The sequence below is a fragment of the Primulina huaijiensis genome, chromosome 11 (assembly GCF_012295235.1).
Source record: "Primulina huaijiensis isolate GDHJ02 chromosome 11, ASM1229523v2, whole genome shotgun sequence".
Taxonomy (NCBI): Eukaryota; Viridiplantae; Streptophyta; class Magnoliopsida; order Lamiales; family Gesneriaceae; genus Primulina; species Primulina huaijiensis.
The window spans coordinates 23,145,602-23,158,701 of NC_133316.1; the positions used below are offsets into that span (position 1 = coordinate 23,145,602).

General features: G+C 35.3%; 2 protein-coding genes and 1 pseudogene across 2 annotated transcripts; 1 reads left to right on the forward strand and 2 right to left on the reverse strand.

Annotated features, from left to right (window-relative positions):
• Positions 1-534: 534 nt before the first annotated feature.
• LOC140987910 (endoglucanase 11-like) lies at positions 535-3,240 on the reverse strand. The gene is made up of 5 exons (XM_073456655.1): positions 2,821-3,240; positions 2,430-2,642; positions 2,061-2,261; positions 1,692-1,949; positions 535-1,233 (listed from the first exon to the last, which is right to left on the reverse strand). Exons 1-5 carry the CDS (start codon positions 3,025-3,027, stop codon positions 565-567), a joined length of 1,548 nt encoding a protein of 515 aa, XP_073312756.1. The 5' UTR covers positions 3,028-3,240; the 3' UTR covers positions 535-564.
• Positions 3,241-5,017: 1,777 nt separating this feature from the next.
• LOC140988604 (small ubiquitin-related modifier 2-like) lies at positions 5,018-7,715 on the reverse strand. Its single transcript, XM_073457623.1, has 3 exons — positions 7,536-7,715; positions 6,031-6,180; positions 5,018-5,285 (listed from the first exon to the last, which is right to left on the reverse strand). Exons 1-3 carry the CDS (start codon positions 7,605-7,607, stop codon positions 5,211-5,213), a joined length of 297 nt encoding a protein of 98 aa, XP_073313724.1. The 5' UTR covers positions 7,608-7,715; the 3' UTR covers positions 5,018-5,210.
• Positions 7,716-8,300: 585 nt separating this feature from the next.
• Positions 8,301-12,394, forward strand: LOC140988848 (putative BPI/LBP family protein At1g04970; annotated as a pseudogene).
• The last annotated feature ends 706 nt before the right edge of the window (positions 12,395-13,100 follow it).

Sequence of the window (13,100 nt, forward strand, 5' to 3'; positions counted from 1 at the left end):
TCAAGCTCGAGCCTGACTTGATTAACATGCTAAACGAGCTTTTAACGAGCCGAGCTCGAGCCTGGCTTGATTAACATGCTAATCGAGCTTTTAACGAGCCGAGCTCGAGCTTTTAACGAGCTCAATAATTTAAATACAAACCAAGCTCGAGCCTGATAATAGAAGCTTGAATCGAGCTCGAGCTCGAGCCTCAAACAATTTTAAACAAACCAAGCTCAAGACTGATACTGTTTGCTTTGGTTTGATTTGGTTTGGATCGTTTACATCCCTACTCACGCTCCCATAGAAACTACTCGCGTTGACCTATGCCAAGAATCCTTGTTTCTTTTATTTGAAGGCCCATCACAATTAGCATGTGTTGTGTCTCAAAATTAAATTTTGTATGTCGGTGAAGTTGACACTTTTGATTCACCTAATTTTCTTCTCTGTAGTTTTAGGGATAGCAGTTTGTACTAGAACTGAAAATCAATCGCAAAAAATGGGTCTTTCGAAAAACTGAGTGTAAATTAATACCCTTTAATTTTCTTTTTGCTATACCAAAAAAAGTCATGCATTTACTTTTGTTTAAATGAAGGAGACTAAGGAGAGACTCTCCGAAGCAGTGGGAGTGGAATTACCTTTTTCCAGTGAGTGCAACTTGGCGAAAACTCCGACCAAAGGCGCGGTATTATACGTGCAAGCCTCAGTCTGAGCAAAGTTACCCCTTCGATCTACGAAGTTATCGTTATCATCCGGTCCACCAACCAAGGCTCCTACAATAACATTCGGGTTCGGTTCCTGCCTTCCAAACCAGTTATCATATCCCTGCTTGCACCCAACAAAAACCTTGCTATCCTTGTATGAATCCATGGATGCCCCCCTATGGTGTACTCGAGTGGGATAGACCGGTCCATAGCCGACAAGGTAACTCAATCCCATAGGATTCGAGCCAAGAATGTAGTGTGCTTGAGATTTGACGAATGAGAGGATTTCGTCAGAACTCACCAAGTCTTTGTCACAGTTGAGTCTTCGGTTGGTGGATTGAAGATGATCGGAGTAAAGTGTGAGCAAGAATACTGCGGTGGAAACATACTGCATATTGTTCCATCTCCGGGTGTACAGCAGGCCGCCGAGGGTTCGGCGCACATTGGTTGAGTTGTTCTTGTTCAGACAAGCACAAATGTATTGTTCTCCCTTTGAACGGTACTGTTTGAGGATAGCCTTCTCTAGTTGGCTTTTGTCTTCCATTGGCAACTGGGAAAAATTTACAGAGGAAAACATTATGTAAAAAATAGTGTTTTGGGTAGTAAAAAATAGTGTTTCTTCTTTGTTGCATGCAATTGATTCTATACGACTATTTCTGAGACTGGAATTTTTATCTAAATATAAATTGTAATATAAGACTTCTACCCTTGTGGTTTCCCATCTTTACTTCAAATGGTAAATTGAGCTTAGAATGGAATCCCAGTGATTGAATATGATTTCTATGTTTGAATAATTATTATGTTTAGGAATTACATTTGAATTCAAAATTAGACAACAAATTCTCCGTCAAATATTGGAATTATTGGCTTGGTAAAGAAGATGTGAGTTAAAATACATGAATTCAACATGCATGAATTGCAAGCAATCATCAAATCCGATGCAACACCAAACACATATAAAACACATGCCATATTTTGAAAACTAGACCAAAAAAATTATTTTCCTACCATAGCTGCCATGATTTGAAGCCCTGCGTACTTAACATCCCAGCTAAATTCAGCAATGGCCCAAGTGATCCCACGAAAAGATTGCGCATTTTGAATGGCGTAATTCAAATATTGCGGTTCGTTGTCGGTAGCCTTGTATAGCCACAAAGCTGCCCACAACAACTCATCAACGTACCCGCTCACCGACGGGTAGTATCCCTTCGCTTCTTTAATGCTGCGGTCATATTTCTCTCTGTATTTGTCACCAAATTCAAACAACTGCATGTACACAATTTCCCTCTATATCACTGCACACAATTAATGCCATTTAAAATTTAATTGATTTTTTAAAATGGAGTTGGGGTTTTTGTGAAACCCTTGAGGTAATACCTGTTTCGCATGCTCCAAGAGAAGGTGGGAGTACTGTCGGTTTGTTTTCTTGAACACTATTGCCGCTGCCGCCATGGCAGCTGCGGTCTCCGCCGCCACTTCCGAACCTGGGTTCTCCTCGTCCACCTTATACGCTCGGCGGGAAGTCGTCATATCCTCCGGCCGCTGCCAGCATAGGTGATCGGTGTCACCATCACCCACCTAATTAAAGGGCCACGCCATTTTTTTTAAACCATCATCAAAATCTAACATTCCTTATTTTCTAAACTGACAAACAATAACAACATAAAAAAAATCAGGACTTCAAATCTTTGACGCACGCAGGAAATAGGAAGCGTCTATTCTGTCGAAAATGCAATAATAATTCACCATAGACCAAAGAACATTAGGATGAGTGTGTGCTTTAATGAAGTAATCCGTTCCCCATTTGATCGCTTCAAGGGCATGCCGGAGTTGTCCCGCGGCAGCGATTTCATCCCGGAATTCAATGACACCCCATGAAAGCATTGTAATGGTAAACGCCATCGGAAGACCAAACTTTACATTATCACCTGCATCATAGTATCCCCCCACCAAGTCCACCTATTTCCAAGAATACACAGATGAAATTCCATTAAATTTCCAAAATAGTTGCAGAATATATTATGTGAAATGCCTGATGTTTTGAAGCATGTTAATGCAGCTTGGCCTGGATATTTTCTGTTCTCGTTTTGCGCACTAATCTATTTAATTTGGCATTTGAGCACAACACAAAACAAACCTCTTGTTCGAGGCCATCGGTGAGGCCGGAGTGGTGGCGCCACGTCACTCTCTGATTGTACGGCAGGTGGCCCGATCGCTGCGCTTCGAAGTACATAAGACTCTTGGCTAGAGCATCTCCATAGTCGAAGGAATGAGAGACAGGAAGAGTGGAAAATAAGAAAAGTAATTGAACTAGTAATTGGCATTGCCTTTTCCTCTCCTCCATTGCTTTCTCGTGAGCCAAATCTTGAAGTTTCTGTTAAATTTTGAGGCGATCTCTTCTAACGTTCTTCCTTTTTCTTCAAAGACATGATCTTGTCCTCTATATATAACATACCGGTGCCCGGTGATTTGGAGAATTATGCATGTTTTTAATGTTCTGTGATATTTGATTTCTTGAAATTTAGCTCACAGTATATTGGATTTTTGGCAATTTAACTGAGTAGCAACAACTAAGTGTATATCAATTGATGTAAAACATGTCACTTATACACGTGGCGTTGTATGAAGTACATGGAAAATAAATGAAATTTGATTTGGAGAAAGATCCGACCGTTCATTTAGATTGCTAGTCTGTGTGTTTCATGTGCATGAAGTGAATTCAACACAGCTAACTGGTAAAGGAAAAACCAGATTTAATTTGACCATTTACAGCTTCTCCAATCACTGCCAAAATGAAGCAATGAATCGCTCCAACCACAAATGGAATCGGGCTTATTTGGAAATTTTTTGTGGGCATATATATTTATATGTGTATAATATAAATATAAATATAAATCCTTGGTAGAATCGTTGGAACATTAGCAAATAAGGCCATCGATGGGAAGAAATGGTAAAGTTTGATTCATGTGTCTTGAAGCAGAAGTTGAGTCAAAGGTCGTGATCCCGGAAGTGAATTTTCTTTGAAATTTGATTTGATTTGTAAACATATTGTGTTTGAACTTCATTAGATTTTTTCTGCAACAATTTTTATTTTTGATTGAGATGTTAGATGGGAATTCAACATTATTTTGGTATCTTCAACGTTAACCATTAAAGAAACTTGAAAATAGTTGAAAAAAATACGAATGATAGACTCAGAAAGAAAGTTTACATGACGTTATTCAGTGTGAGCAACTGAGCATAATGCTTTTATAATTTTCGGAATCATAGGTCTAAACATAATGTAAATCAGGGATTATTACATTACAATAATGAAAAAGAAACTTTACGCTAGGAGTAACCTTTTTTTAGATTAAATTATCCTTTAATCTTTGGACGTCGAATGCATGAATGAACAAGATGACTCTTTTTCCTTATTACAAGTGTCAATTGACGTAACAATTGAGTTATAGTAATTAAGAGTTTATTAGTTTTGGATTCATCTTGATAACCATAGTAATTAAATCCCCAAATGGACAAACTAGCTTGGAAAAAAAAAAACATGAAATTAACAAGCTGGGCCATTTTCAATTGGTGGGTCTCCACTCTTCAGATTGGACTCGGACTCCAAAAAAAGATGGGTCTAACAGCAGTTCAATCAAACAGGCTCGATTGGTTGGGTCGGCCTAACTAGACAATGTTTACCCCAAATGCTCAGATCTCATGGTCTCTTGTTAATATAATTTATTGTCATCTTACCATGCTGATTAGTATAGCTTAAAACACTGCCATCGCTAAGTTTACTAGATCATCATTGCATTTAATCCAAATAAACCGAACAATATCAAAAGACTCGAACAATGTCAAAAACCATAGACGAAGCCATTTTTATGTATATATATATATAAAAACGCTTTAAGAGGGGTTGGGCATCCATCCTGCCAGCCCTCTCTACCTCCACCACAAAAAAAACAAGAATGTCGATTGAGAAGACCTCTCCAAAGGTATCTGAGTTGATGGGATTGATGAACATTAGAACAGTAATCATAAGTTTGATTCTTCCTATAAACACTTTTTCGGGCTTGTCAATGCGATTTATCTAATTAACGTGGTTTGCAAGATATTGCATTGATCGGAGATATACCCAATGCTCACTGAAGAGTAGCTAGTGAACGTGAGTTCTCACGTCATTAAAAAAAATGTCGTTAGAGAAACATCAAATAACATTGAACCCATGACAATTATTTACCAAGGAACTTACTTCAGTTTCAGCCCATATCATTCCTTTGTTACTTCTGTTTTATACACTCCAGGACAAGTAGCAACCATCCAAAAACAGGAACTAAACAAGACAATGAAAACAAGTGACACATTGCACATACAAATATCGGGCACTGCTAATACTGAGTTTGCTAAGAATAATTAGCGAATATATGACTTTTAAGTTAGATTCTTACAAACCCAATATACTATAGCAAAGCAATCTAAACTGTGCTTAAAAAAGTTGAACAAACCGACTTGTATTAATTTCACGTCTTGCCATTTTCATCATCCCAGATATGCAATGGTACCTCCAGTCTGGTGCAGCATTGCATCTATCTCATCACCATCCTCCATTTCAAGCTGAAAAGTTTTAAGTACAAATTGTTAGTATGTTTGGTCGCTATAAAATCATCTCCAACCAACTTCACTATTTTAACAAATGATTTGCACCAAAGTATAGCAATTTATGTAGCAAATATCTAACACATTTGAAAACACCCAAAAATCATAAAACCCCATACATTCAGGCGGTGAACCACCTGCAAAAGAGGCAAATGTACCTCTTTTTAAACAGAGTTAAACGAGGTTTTTTATTTTATACATAGGAGATTTCATGCTTTTTTATATTTGGCAAGAGGATAAATAAAAAACACCCTAATTTCTGCATCAAACACAAAATTAATCTTCAATTCATCTACTTCAAACTTTAATGTAAAAAGAATATTCTCAAAACATCTAACCATTTACTTTACAACAATTATTTTATCTCACTAATCGCCAATTTATAAATTTATAATTACATCAACATATTAAATCTATGTTTAATTTGATTTAATCTGATTAATATAATAATTTATTTTCTACTTTATACTAATTATATTATTAAATTATATTGAAAAGTTATACTAAACTTACAAATGAAAATATATGAAGGAAAAAAAAATGAGTGTTTGCGTGATGAACAGTGTTGTGCCATTCACATCCTTCCTATGCACGAGGATGGTGCCCCCAGTTGGAATGCAAAACCCAGAGCCAAAATAGCTTTGGCAGTGGGTTGGAGATGCTCTAAGCATCAATATTTCAGAAAATGGGTGAGATATGAGACCTCATCTGGAGTTTGTTCCCCTCGGAGACGACGACCATCAAACAGAAAAGCAATAGAATTGAAATCCACAGATTGTCGGTCACAATAGGCATTCATAAGCTTCTTCAGCTGAGTATTCTTCTTAATCCTGAAAAAAACTTCGTTTCCATCCTACAAAAATACCCAGATCAGGCACTTACTTATTCAGCTTCCCAGCATCCAAAAACCAAAATGTAATGGACAATCAAGTCTTGGCACAAAGTCTAATGACAAGGATCAATAAGAATGACTTCAAATGTTCAGATGGATTTTTTCTTTTTGTCCTGCAACGGTTATACTAAAACTGACCAAAATTCATAAAAACATATAAACACAGTGAAATTTCACAGAAAAGTGTTTTTCACATGGGTTTTAAAATTTTCAGCTACGTGGAATCCTTGGGATTGCCACAAGAGTTTAAACATTGGGCAGGAAATTAGGACCCTTTTAAGCTCACCAACGATTCAATGAACTCTACGATGATGATAAGGGCTCCGATACATTTTTTTGAGACTGCTTCAGGTAGATAAATAAAAAATGAACTGAATATTGGGTGAACAGGAATTTTTTGCAGCCTTGTTCTAGAGCATCTGTTTCACATGAAAACACTTTTCTCATTTGTTGGGCAGGAGGGTGGCATTAATTATCGTAACCAAAATATGCAAACAGTAATACATTGACATAAAAGATTGTGCTTGGTTACTAAGGCGTAGAAGAGCAGATTAAAGAGCTTCAATTAGGGGGAGGACAATCAAATTAGCAGACTGATTGTCCATTTGTCCTTCACGATTCCTGTTAGGTGGAATTCACTTGTATACAACAGAACTTTTATACATCTTCATTTCTTTTTGTATCTTTTACTATTTAATAAAGTATGAGCACCCTGTAGAAGATGTCATGGTCTCTTGGTGAGTCATGTCATTTTCTAAGTTTACAATTCCAATTATCCCTTTCCCAATTACGCTGTACAATCAGAAAGCTCGCAATAAAAAAATTCTTCAATCCATGAAATGTTTCACCCCAACATTCTCCTTCAAACTTCTCCAACACTGAAAAATTCCCCAATACCTCAATCAAATCTCAACCCTAGCGATAAGAAATCCTTCGATTTCTCGACCACCTCTCTCTTACTTGTCCTTCAAAATTGTCCAACTGAAAAATTCCATCCGAGACCCCAACTGATTCTACTGCTAAGAGTGAGTTTATTTATCATCATATAATTGTTACTGTTTTCTTTTTTCAGAATCCTACAAGGCAGAGTTCCTGGAACCAGAAGCCAGCCAAAGGTACCAATAGAATAGATATACGAACAATAACTCTCCTATATAGTTGAAAAGTCCAATCATAAATCATCTAACATCCATCAATCACCATAGAATTTCAACAACTAAAAGTAAATCGAATAAAACAGGAAACTAAAAAAATAGAAATTCAGCTACAGTCATAACTCCATAATCATCAAAAAAATCAAATTGAGAAAGAAAGACCTGGCCTTTGACTTTGAGATTGATGTGTCCCGCCGGATCGGTGGGCTTCTTCTCATCTTCTACGCTCGACATTTTTCTCTGCAGTCTTCGATTTTATTCTTCTTCTTCGACGAAACAGGGTTTAAGCTTTCACTCTCCTGTGTTTGGGAATTACAGTTTTCTTTAAAATTAAATTAAATAAATTAAAAGATCGGGAATCGATTAAAGATAGCGTGGGGCTTTGAATTTGACGGTTCGGATGCTCTCGTAAAATCGACGGTCAAGATTCCGATTTCTTAGGTGCGTAACGACGTCGTCGCATTGGAATTTTCCTATATGCGAACGTCGATAAATATGCCGCGTCATTTGTAAGCGAAGTACCAAAATTGAGTGGGGACATGAGAATGTAGAAATTATTTACATTTCGCCTCTTAATTTTGACTTGTCATGTTGATAAAAATTCTTTTATCAAAATAACAGTATAAATTAATTTTTACAACCATAAAAAAATTATGAATTTTTCTTTCACAAATTTGTTGACGAAATTTTTTTTATCGTTTTTTTCTGGAACTTACAAACAACTCGAAATAAATGTATGGAGAATATAATAATTATCTAACTAAATGTGTCATGAGTAGGGATGTAAATGAACTAAATGTTTTTGAGTTATTCAAAATTCGGTTCGATAAAAAGCTCGTTTAAGTTCGTTTGTTAATCATATCAAGTCAAGCTCAAGCTCGATTTCAAGTTTGAAAATTTAATCGAACCAAGCTCAAACCTCTGGATGTGTTGTGTTTGTGTCCCTTCTGTTTCGACATTGTCAGCAGCTGTTCCTCGTATCTACCGCACTGAAATAAAGAAAATTAGAAGTGGGATTTTAACGTAATTTGATATGCACAAAAGGATCATAGTTCTTGACAATAGTGGTTTTTGAATCCAGACCACCTAGTTGGAGTGAGGATGTCATTTAAAATGTGCAGAAGGCTTATTAGGAATCCCGGGCACAGGGAAACCTCAAGAAAGGAAAATATGCAGAACAAAGACTGAACAGAGTGTCAGGCTTATTTTTTTGCAAATAAAAAGATGGTGTAGTTGTTTTTCCATCTAGATTAAATAGCAAAATTATTAAATTCACTATCTTTGCTCCAATTTCTCACACAAATGGATGACTCTTAAGTCATGAGCATGTTGAGAAATTTATAGTATCTAAGCAACGATGTAAACAAGTTTGTGTTGCGTGTTATACAATGTTCACACTCAAGCATGTGGTGTTGTCTCCGCAGGCTGATGCCAGAATTCAACCATCAGTAATTTGTAAATTTTTAAAGGGGAATCGATCATTGTTTTAATTTGATTATAAATGTGTTGGTGCTTTAGATGCTGATATGGTTGCAACTATGTTAAAATGATCCTTTCGAAGGCAGCACTTCTCTAAGTTGGGTTCTGCATTGTCCTCTTAGTCTTATAAAATAAAATTGCTCTGAGTTCATTCTTTCCACAAATTTCTCCTTTTTAAGCCATTGGGTTTAGTGACAAAATCTGTGAACCCTAGACATGAAATCATACACTCATCATCAAGTTGACTTTTGAACTGAGGCATGATGAAATTTGCTTCTTCGAAGGTTGAAGGACTAGAAGTTGGTCTCTCTCTCAGTTTGAAGACTATACAGGGATATCCTAAGCTTTCTCTCCTGGAGTGTGGATGCTACGTGAATGATGTTTCTATACATTTGGATGGAGGATCGTCATGGTTTTATCAAAGGTGTGTTTTCTCATGCGGTTCTTTTGACTTTTGAGGTTTATAGATCTTCTTTGATTTTTCACCACCAGATGTTAACTACATGTATAATATGAATATCAAAATTTTACTTGTTTCATTTTCTTATCCTAAATATGTTAGAAGCGGTATCTTTCTGTACTTTAGGAATTTGATTTATGGGCTTAAGCATCAGCTTCCAACAATCTATTTATGTCTTCTACTTCTCGTCTTCTTGTTTAGGGGTTCTTCATACTTCAAACCTTTGTTATTATTTCTCCTTGTAGCTTTTAATGCTTTAAAAATATTAATCTTACTGTTTCCAGGTTAGTAGATGCTTTTGAGGATAAAATCAGTTCTGCTGTTGAAGATGCTGTTTCTAACAAAATAAAAGATGCGGTGGCCAAGCTTGAAACTTCATTACTATCTCTTCCTAAAGAAATACCAGTTACTGATATAGCTATTCTGAATTTCACATCTATCGATGACCCGGTATGTAAGGCCCGGNTTACTTGACCGAGGGACCAAGACTTTTATTCAGGTACTGAGGCTTGCTAATTACATAAAACAATTGCAAGTTTTCTACAAATTAGACTTTTATTTCAACTAAATTTACTAACCAATTCAGTCACAACTCATAATTCCAGAATATGTAATTTAAATATATTCTCTTTAACCATACACATATAAAGAAAATCACAAATTTAATGACTTCTAAAATTATATATATAAGTGACGTAAATGTATGTCTACAAGGTTTAAGAGTTTTAAAATATAAAAGTTTCTATTTATTCATTAAATCATGATATGTGTATGATTCATACCTAATAACATGAATTTGATATGATTTAGAATAATCCAAATAGATTATAAACTTGTAATTAAATATTAGAATCTATATTTTGAATACCCGAAAGGATAAATTTGAAGACATCATAATTGCAATGATTTCTAATAGACAACCTGTAAACCTAAACTTTACAATTAAATTTCAAAGATTTATCAATCACAATCATACGTATTCCATTTAATCCAATTTTTATTAAATATTTTACACCTAAAATCTAAATAAATACTGATTCTAAAATGAGCAAAGTGAACAAAAGAGAACTAACACTAACTTACAGTTATCAAGAGATGCTAAATAATGTAGGCTTCTCTTCGTAATTTGATCGATGATGGGTGATGATTTTTATCCTTAAGTTTCTTTCTTTTTTGTGAGCAGCGGCGCAGGGTTTGGTGGTGAGGGTTTCATGTATAGTTATTATAGAGAAGGGATTTATCTAATTGGTCTATATAATTGGGTAGCAAGTTAGCAACACCAAGTCCGATCCCATTAAGATTTAATTAACTTAAAAAAAATACTAGTGACATTATCTAAAAGTTCTTATTATTAATTAAAAGATAATACCAAAATCATGGTGTGGAGAACATCTCTTATTTCATTTTACTTATTTATTTTTTTCAAATATTATCTTGATCAAAGCTTATATTATTTTATCTAATTACAACCCTTTTTTTTTTAAATAGATTACTTAGCTACTATTTGGGGTGTAACACGGTATGAGTGAATCATCTGTTGAACTGAAAATCAATGGGTTGGTCTCTTCCAAGGATGGTGTCGAGCTTTTGAACCACTACCAAAGACCATCACAGGATTCAGTTTCATGCAAGCAAGAAGATAAGATGGCCAAAATTTATTTGCTGGAAGATGTTATCTAGTCAGCATCGTCTGTTTACTTCGAGGTAAGTTTTTTTCTTTAGTTTTTCTTATTTCGGTAGCCTAATTCAAGTGATTTGTTGGGCTTCATTACGTAATTTGGTTGTTGCTTTCTTTTTTTTCTTTTTCATTTTTATCGGTATTGGTGGTTGCTTTCTTGAAAATAACATAACATAGTTATTGACTTATCTACGACTAAAATTCGTGGTTTTTCAAAATAGGCAGGCAAGATGCATTGGATGGTTGATAAATTACCGGATCAATCCCTCTTAAACACAGCTGAGTGGAGGTTTATTATACCTCGGTTGTATAAGAAGGCACCCAAATTACGACAAGAATTTGAACATTTCCATTTTGTCTCCACCTACCGTAAAAGTTGGAGACCAGAATATGAAGGCAATGATACCCTTAAATTTGGTGATTGATGTTTTGGATATGGAGGAATTGATACCGGTCTTGTGCATTTCCATGGTAAGCCAAGAGAACAGGTCAAATGAATCTGATTACCTCAGGTTGAACTTTGTGCATTTTTCTGGGATCTTATTTTGTATAGATATTGTCTCATGCTGAATATTATGGTTTTTCTCCTCTACAGATGATTGATGTCTCTGCGGTTACTGAAATTTCAAGAAATTCTGTGACTGGAAATATTAAGTTAAATAATTTCTGTCTCTTGAGTGGATCAATATTGGAGATCTGCACATGCATCTAATCCAGGTATTGGCTTGGAGATACCAAGTTCTTCAGATTGGTTTGGTACTATTTAGCAGTCACAACTTAAACTATGAGAAAATAAGAACTGCGACAATTATGAGTCTATGACAACCCGGTGGACACCTGAAGGAAGTGGGAAACAACTAGTGCTATTGGAGGTGGTTGCTGGTTCGACAAAGCCGTGTTGGCATTCTGTTTTTCTTCTTTTATAACTGGTGGTTCTGTTTTTCTCCTTTTATGGCTGGTCGTTATTGAGATATGTTTCACGAGATTATTGTTTGTAAATAATGTTCTTCTGCTAAGCCCTGAACTGTCTATCTTCGCAGACGTTTATGTCCAGCGTGCTGAAAACCGTGGTCTTGCCTTACATAGATATGAAACTGCGTGAAGGATATGCGCTACCAGAGTTCCATGGTCATGGGCTTCAAGACACCCAAATCCTCTACACGGACTCGTGGATGGTGATACGCAGCGACATGGGGACTGCGAAACTATTCAATCTTATTTAGTTGCTGCTCACTCATGACTCCGTGCAAGAACATGGGGACTGAAGAGATTAGCTCAGGACATGCTTCCTCCATGCAACGCTGCGTGTGTTGTATTTCTATATTTGTATAAATTTAATGATCCCCTCATGTTTTTTATTTATTCACTAAATGGTTTCAAAATTGTAAAATGCACTGTTGGCAGGCAGCAAGAGCAAATATTGTTTTTGATGTTTTGGCATAAAAGACTGGCGAAAAAATTATGGCTTCTTGCAGTCGCAGTATTTTCTTTACATCAACAGATTCAATGCAATATTTAACACCTCAGATAAATACATACTTTAGGTAATGCAGTATTGCAGTAGGATTTTTAGAAATTTAAATTTAAATATATAATGATTATTTAGTTTATTACGCGTGTTGTATATTTAAAATATTATAAAGTAAATATTTAGCATTTACTGTTACCAATTTCAATGTAAATTTTTTAATAAACATTGTAACTTATACTACATTGCTCTATTAATCACTATTTTATTTAAAAAAAAATTTTATTTTCCTACCTATCACATAGAAAACTATATTGATCGATTTCATAGATTATAACAGTAACAAAAAAAATTGTATCGTCATAAACTAGCTGATTACCAGAAATTAAACATTCGTCAACTGTAGCGAGTGCATTGTAATCAAGATTTAAGTTAGGAGGGTGATGTTTGTTATTATCGAATTTAAGATCTCAGTTATAATTTAGAATTTTTGTTTTATATGAGCTATAAGTTATCGCAAGACGACAACAAACCAAAATGTGAATAAAAAAACATTATTGATGTTTCAATTTGATTTATTCAATTAACTCTATGTATTTGGTTTTAATCGTGCTGCTTAATTGGATGAGTACTTTATATATA

What these genes read in the sequence shown, in the direction of transcription:
- LOC140987910 (XM_073456655.1), bottom strand. Translation starts at nt 3,027, where the DNA reads ATGGAGGAGAGGAAAAGGCAATGCCAATTACTAGTTCAATTACTTTTC. An exon ending in CCGATGGCCTCGAACAAGAG is followed by an intron (nt 2,643 to 2,820) that starts GTTTGTTTTGTG and finishes TCTTGGAAATAG; the next exon opens with GTGGACTTGGTGGGGGGATA. An exon ending in CTAATGTTCTTTGGTCTATG is followed by an intron (nt 2,262 to 2,429) that starts GTGAATTATTAT and finishes CCCTTTAATTAG; the next exon opens with GTGGGTGATGGTGACACCGA.
- LOC140988604 (XM_073457623.1), bottom strand. Translation starts at nt 7,607, where the DNA reads ATGTCGAGCGTAGAAGATGAGAAGAAGCCCACCGATCCGGCGGGACAC. An exon ending in ATCTCAAAGTCAAAGGCCAG is followed by an intron (nt 6,181 to 7,535) that starts GTCTTTCTTTCT and finishes GTATTTTTGTAG; the next exon opens with GATGGAAACGAAGTTTTTTT. An exon ending in GGGAACAAACTCCAGATGAG is followed by an intron (nt 5,286 to 6,030) that starts GTCTCATATCTC and finishes AAAACTTTTCAG; the next exon opens with CTTGAAATGGAGGATGGTGA.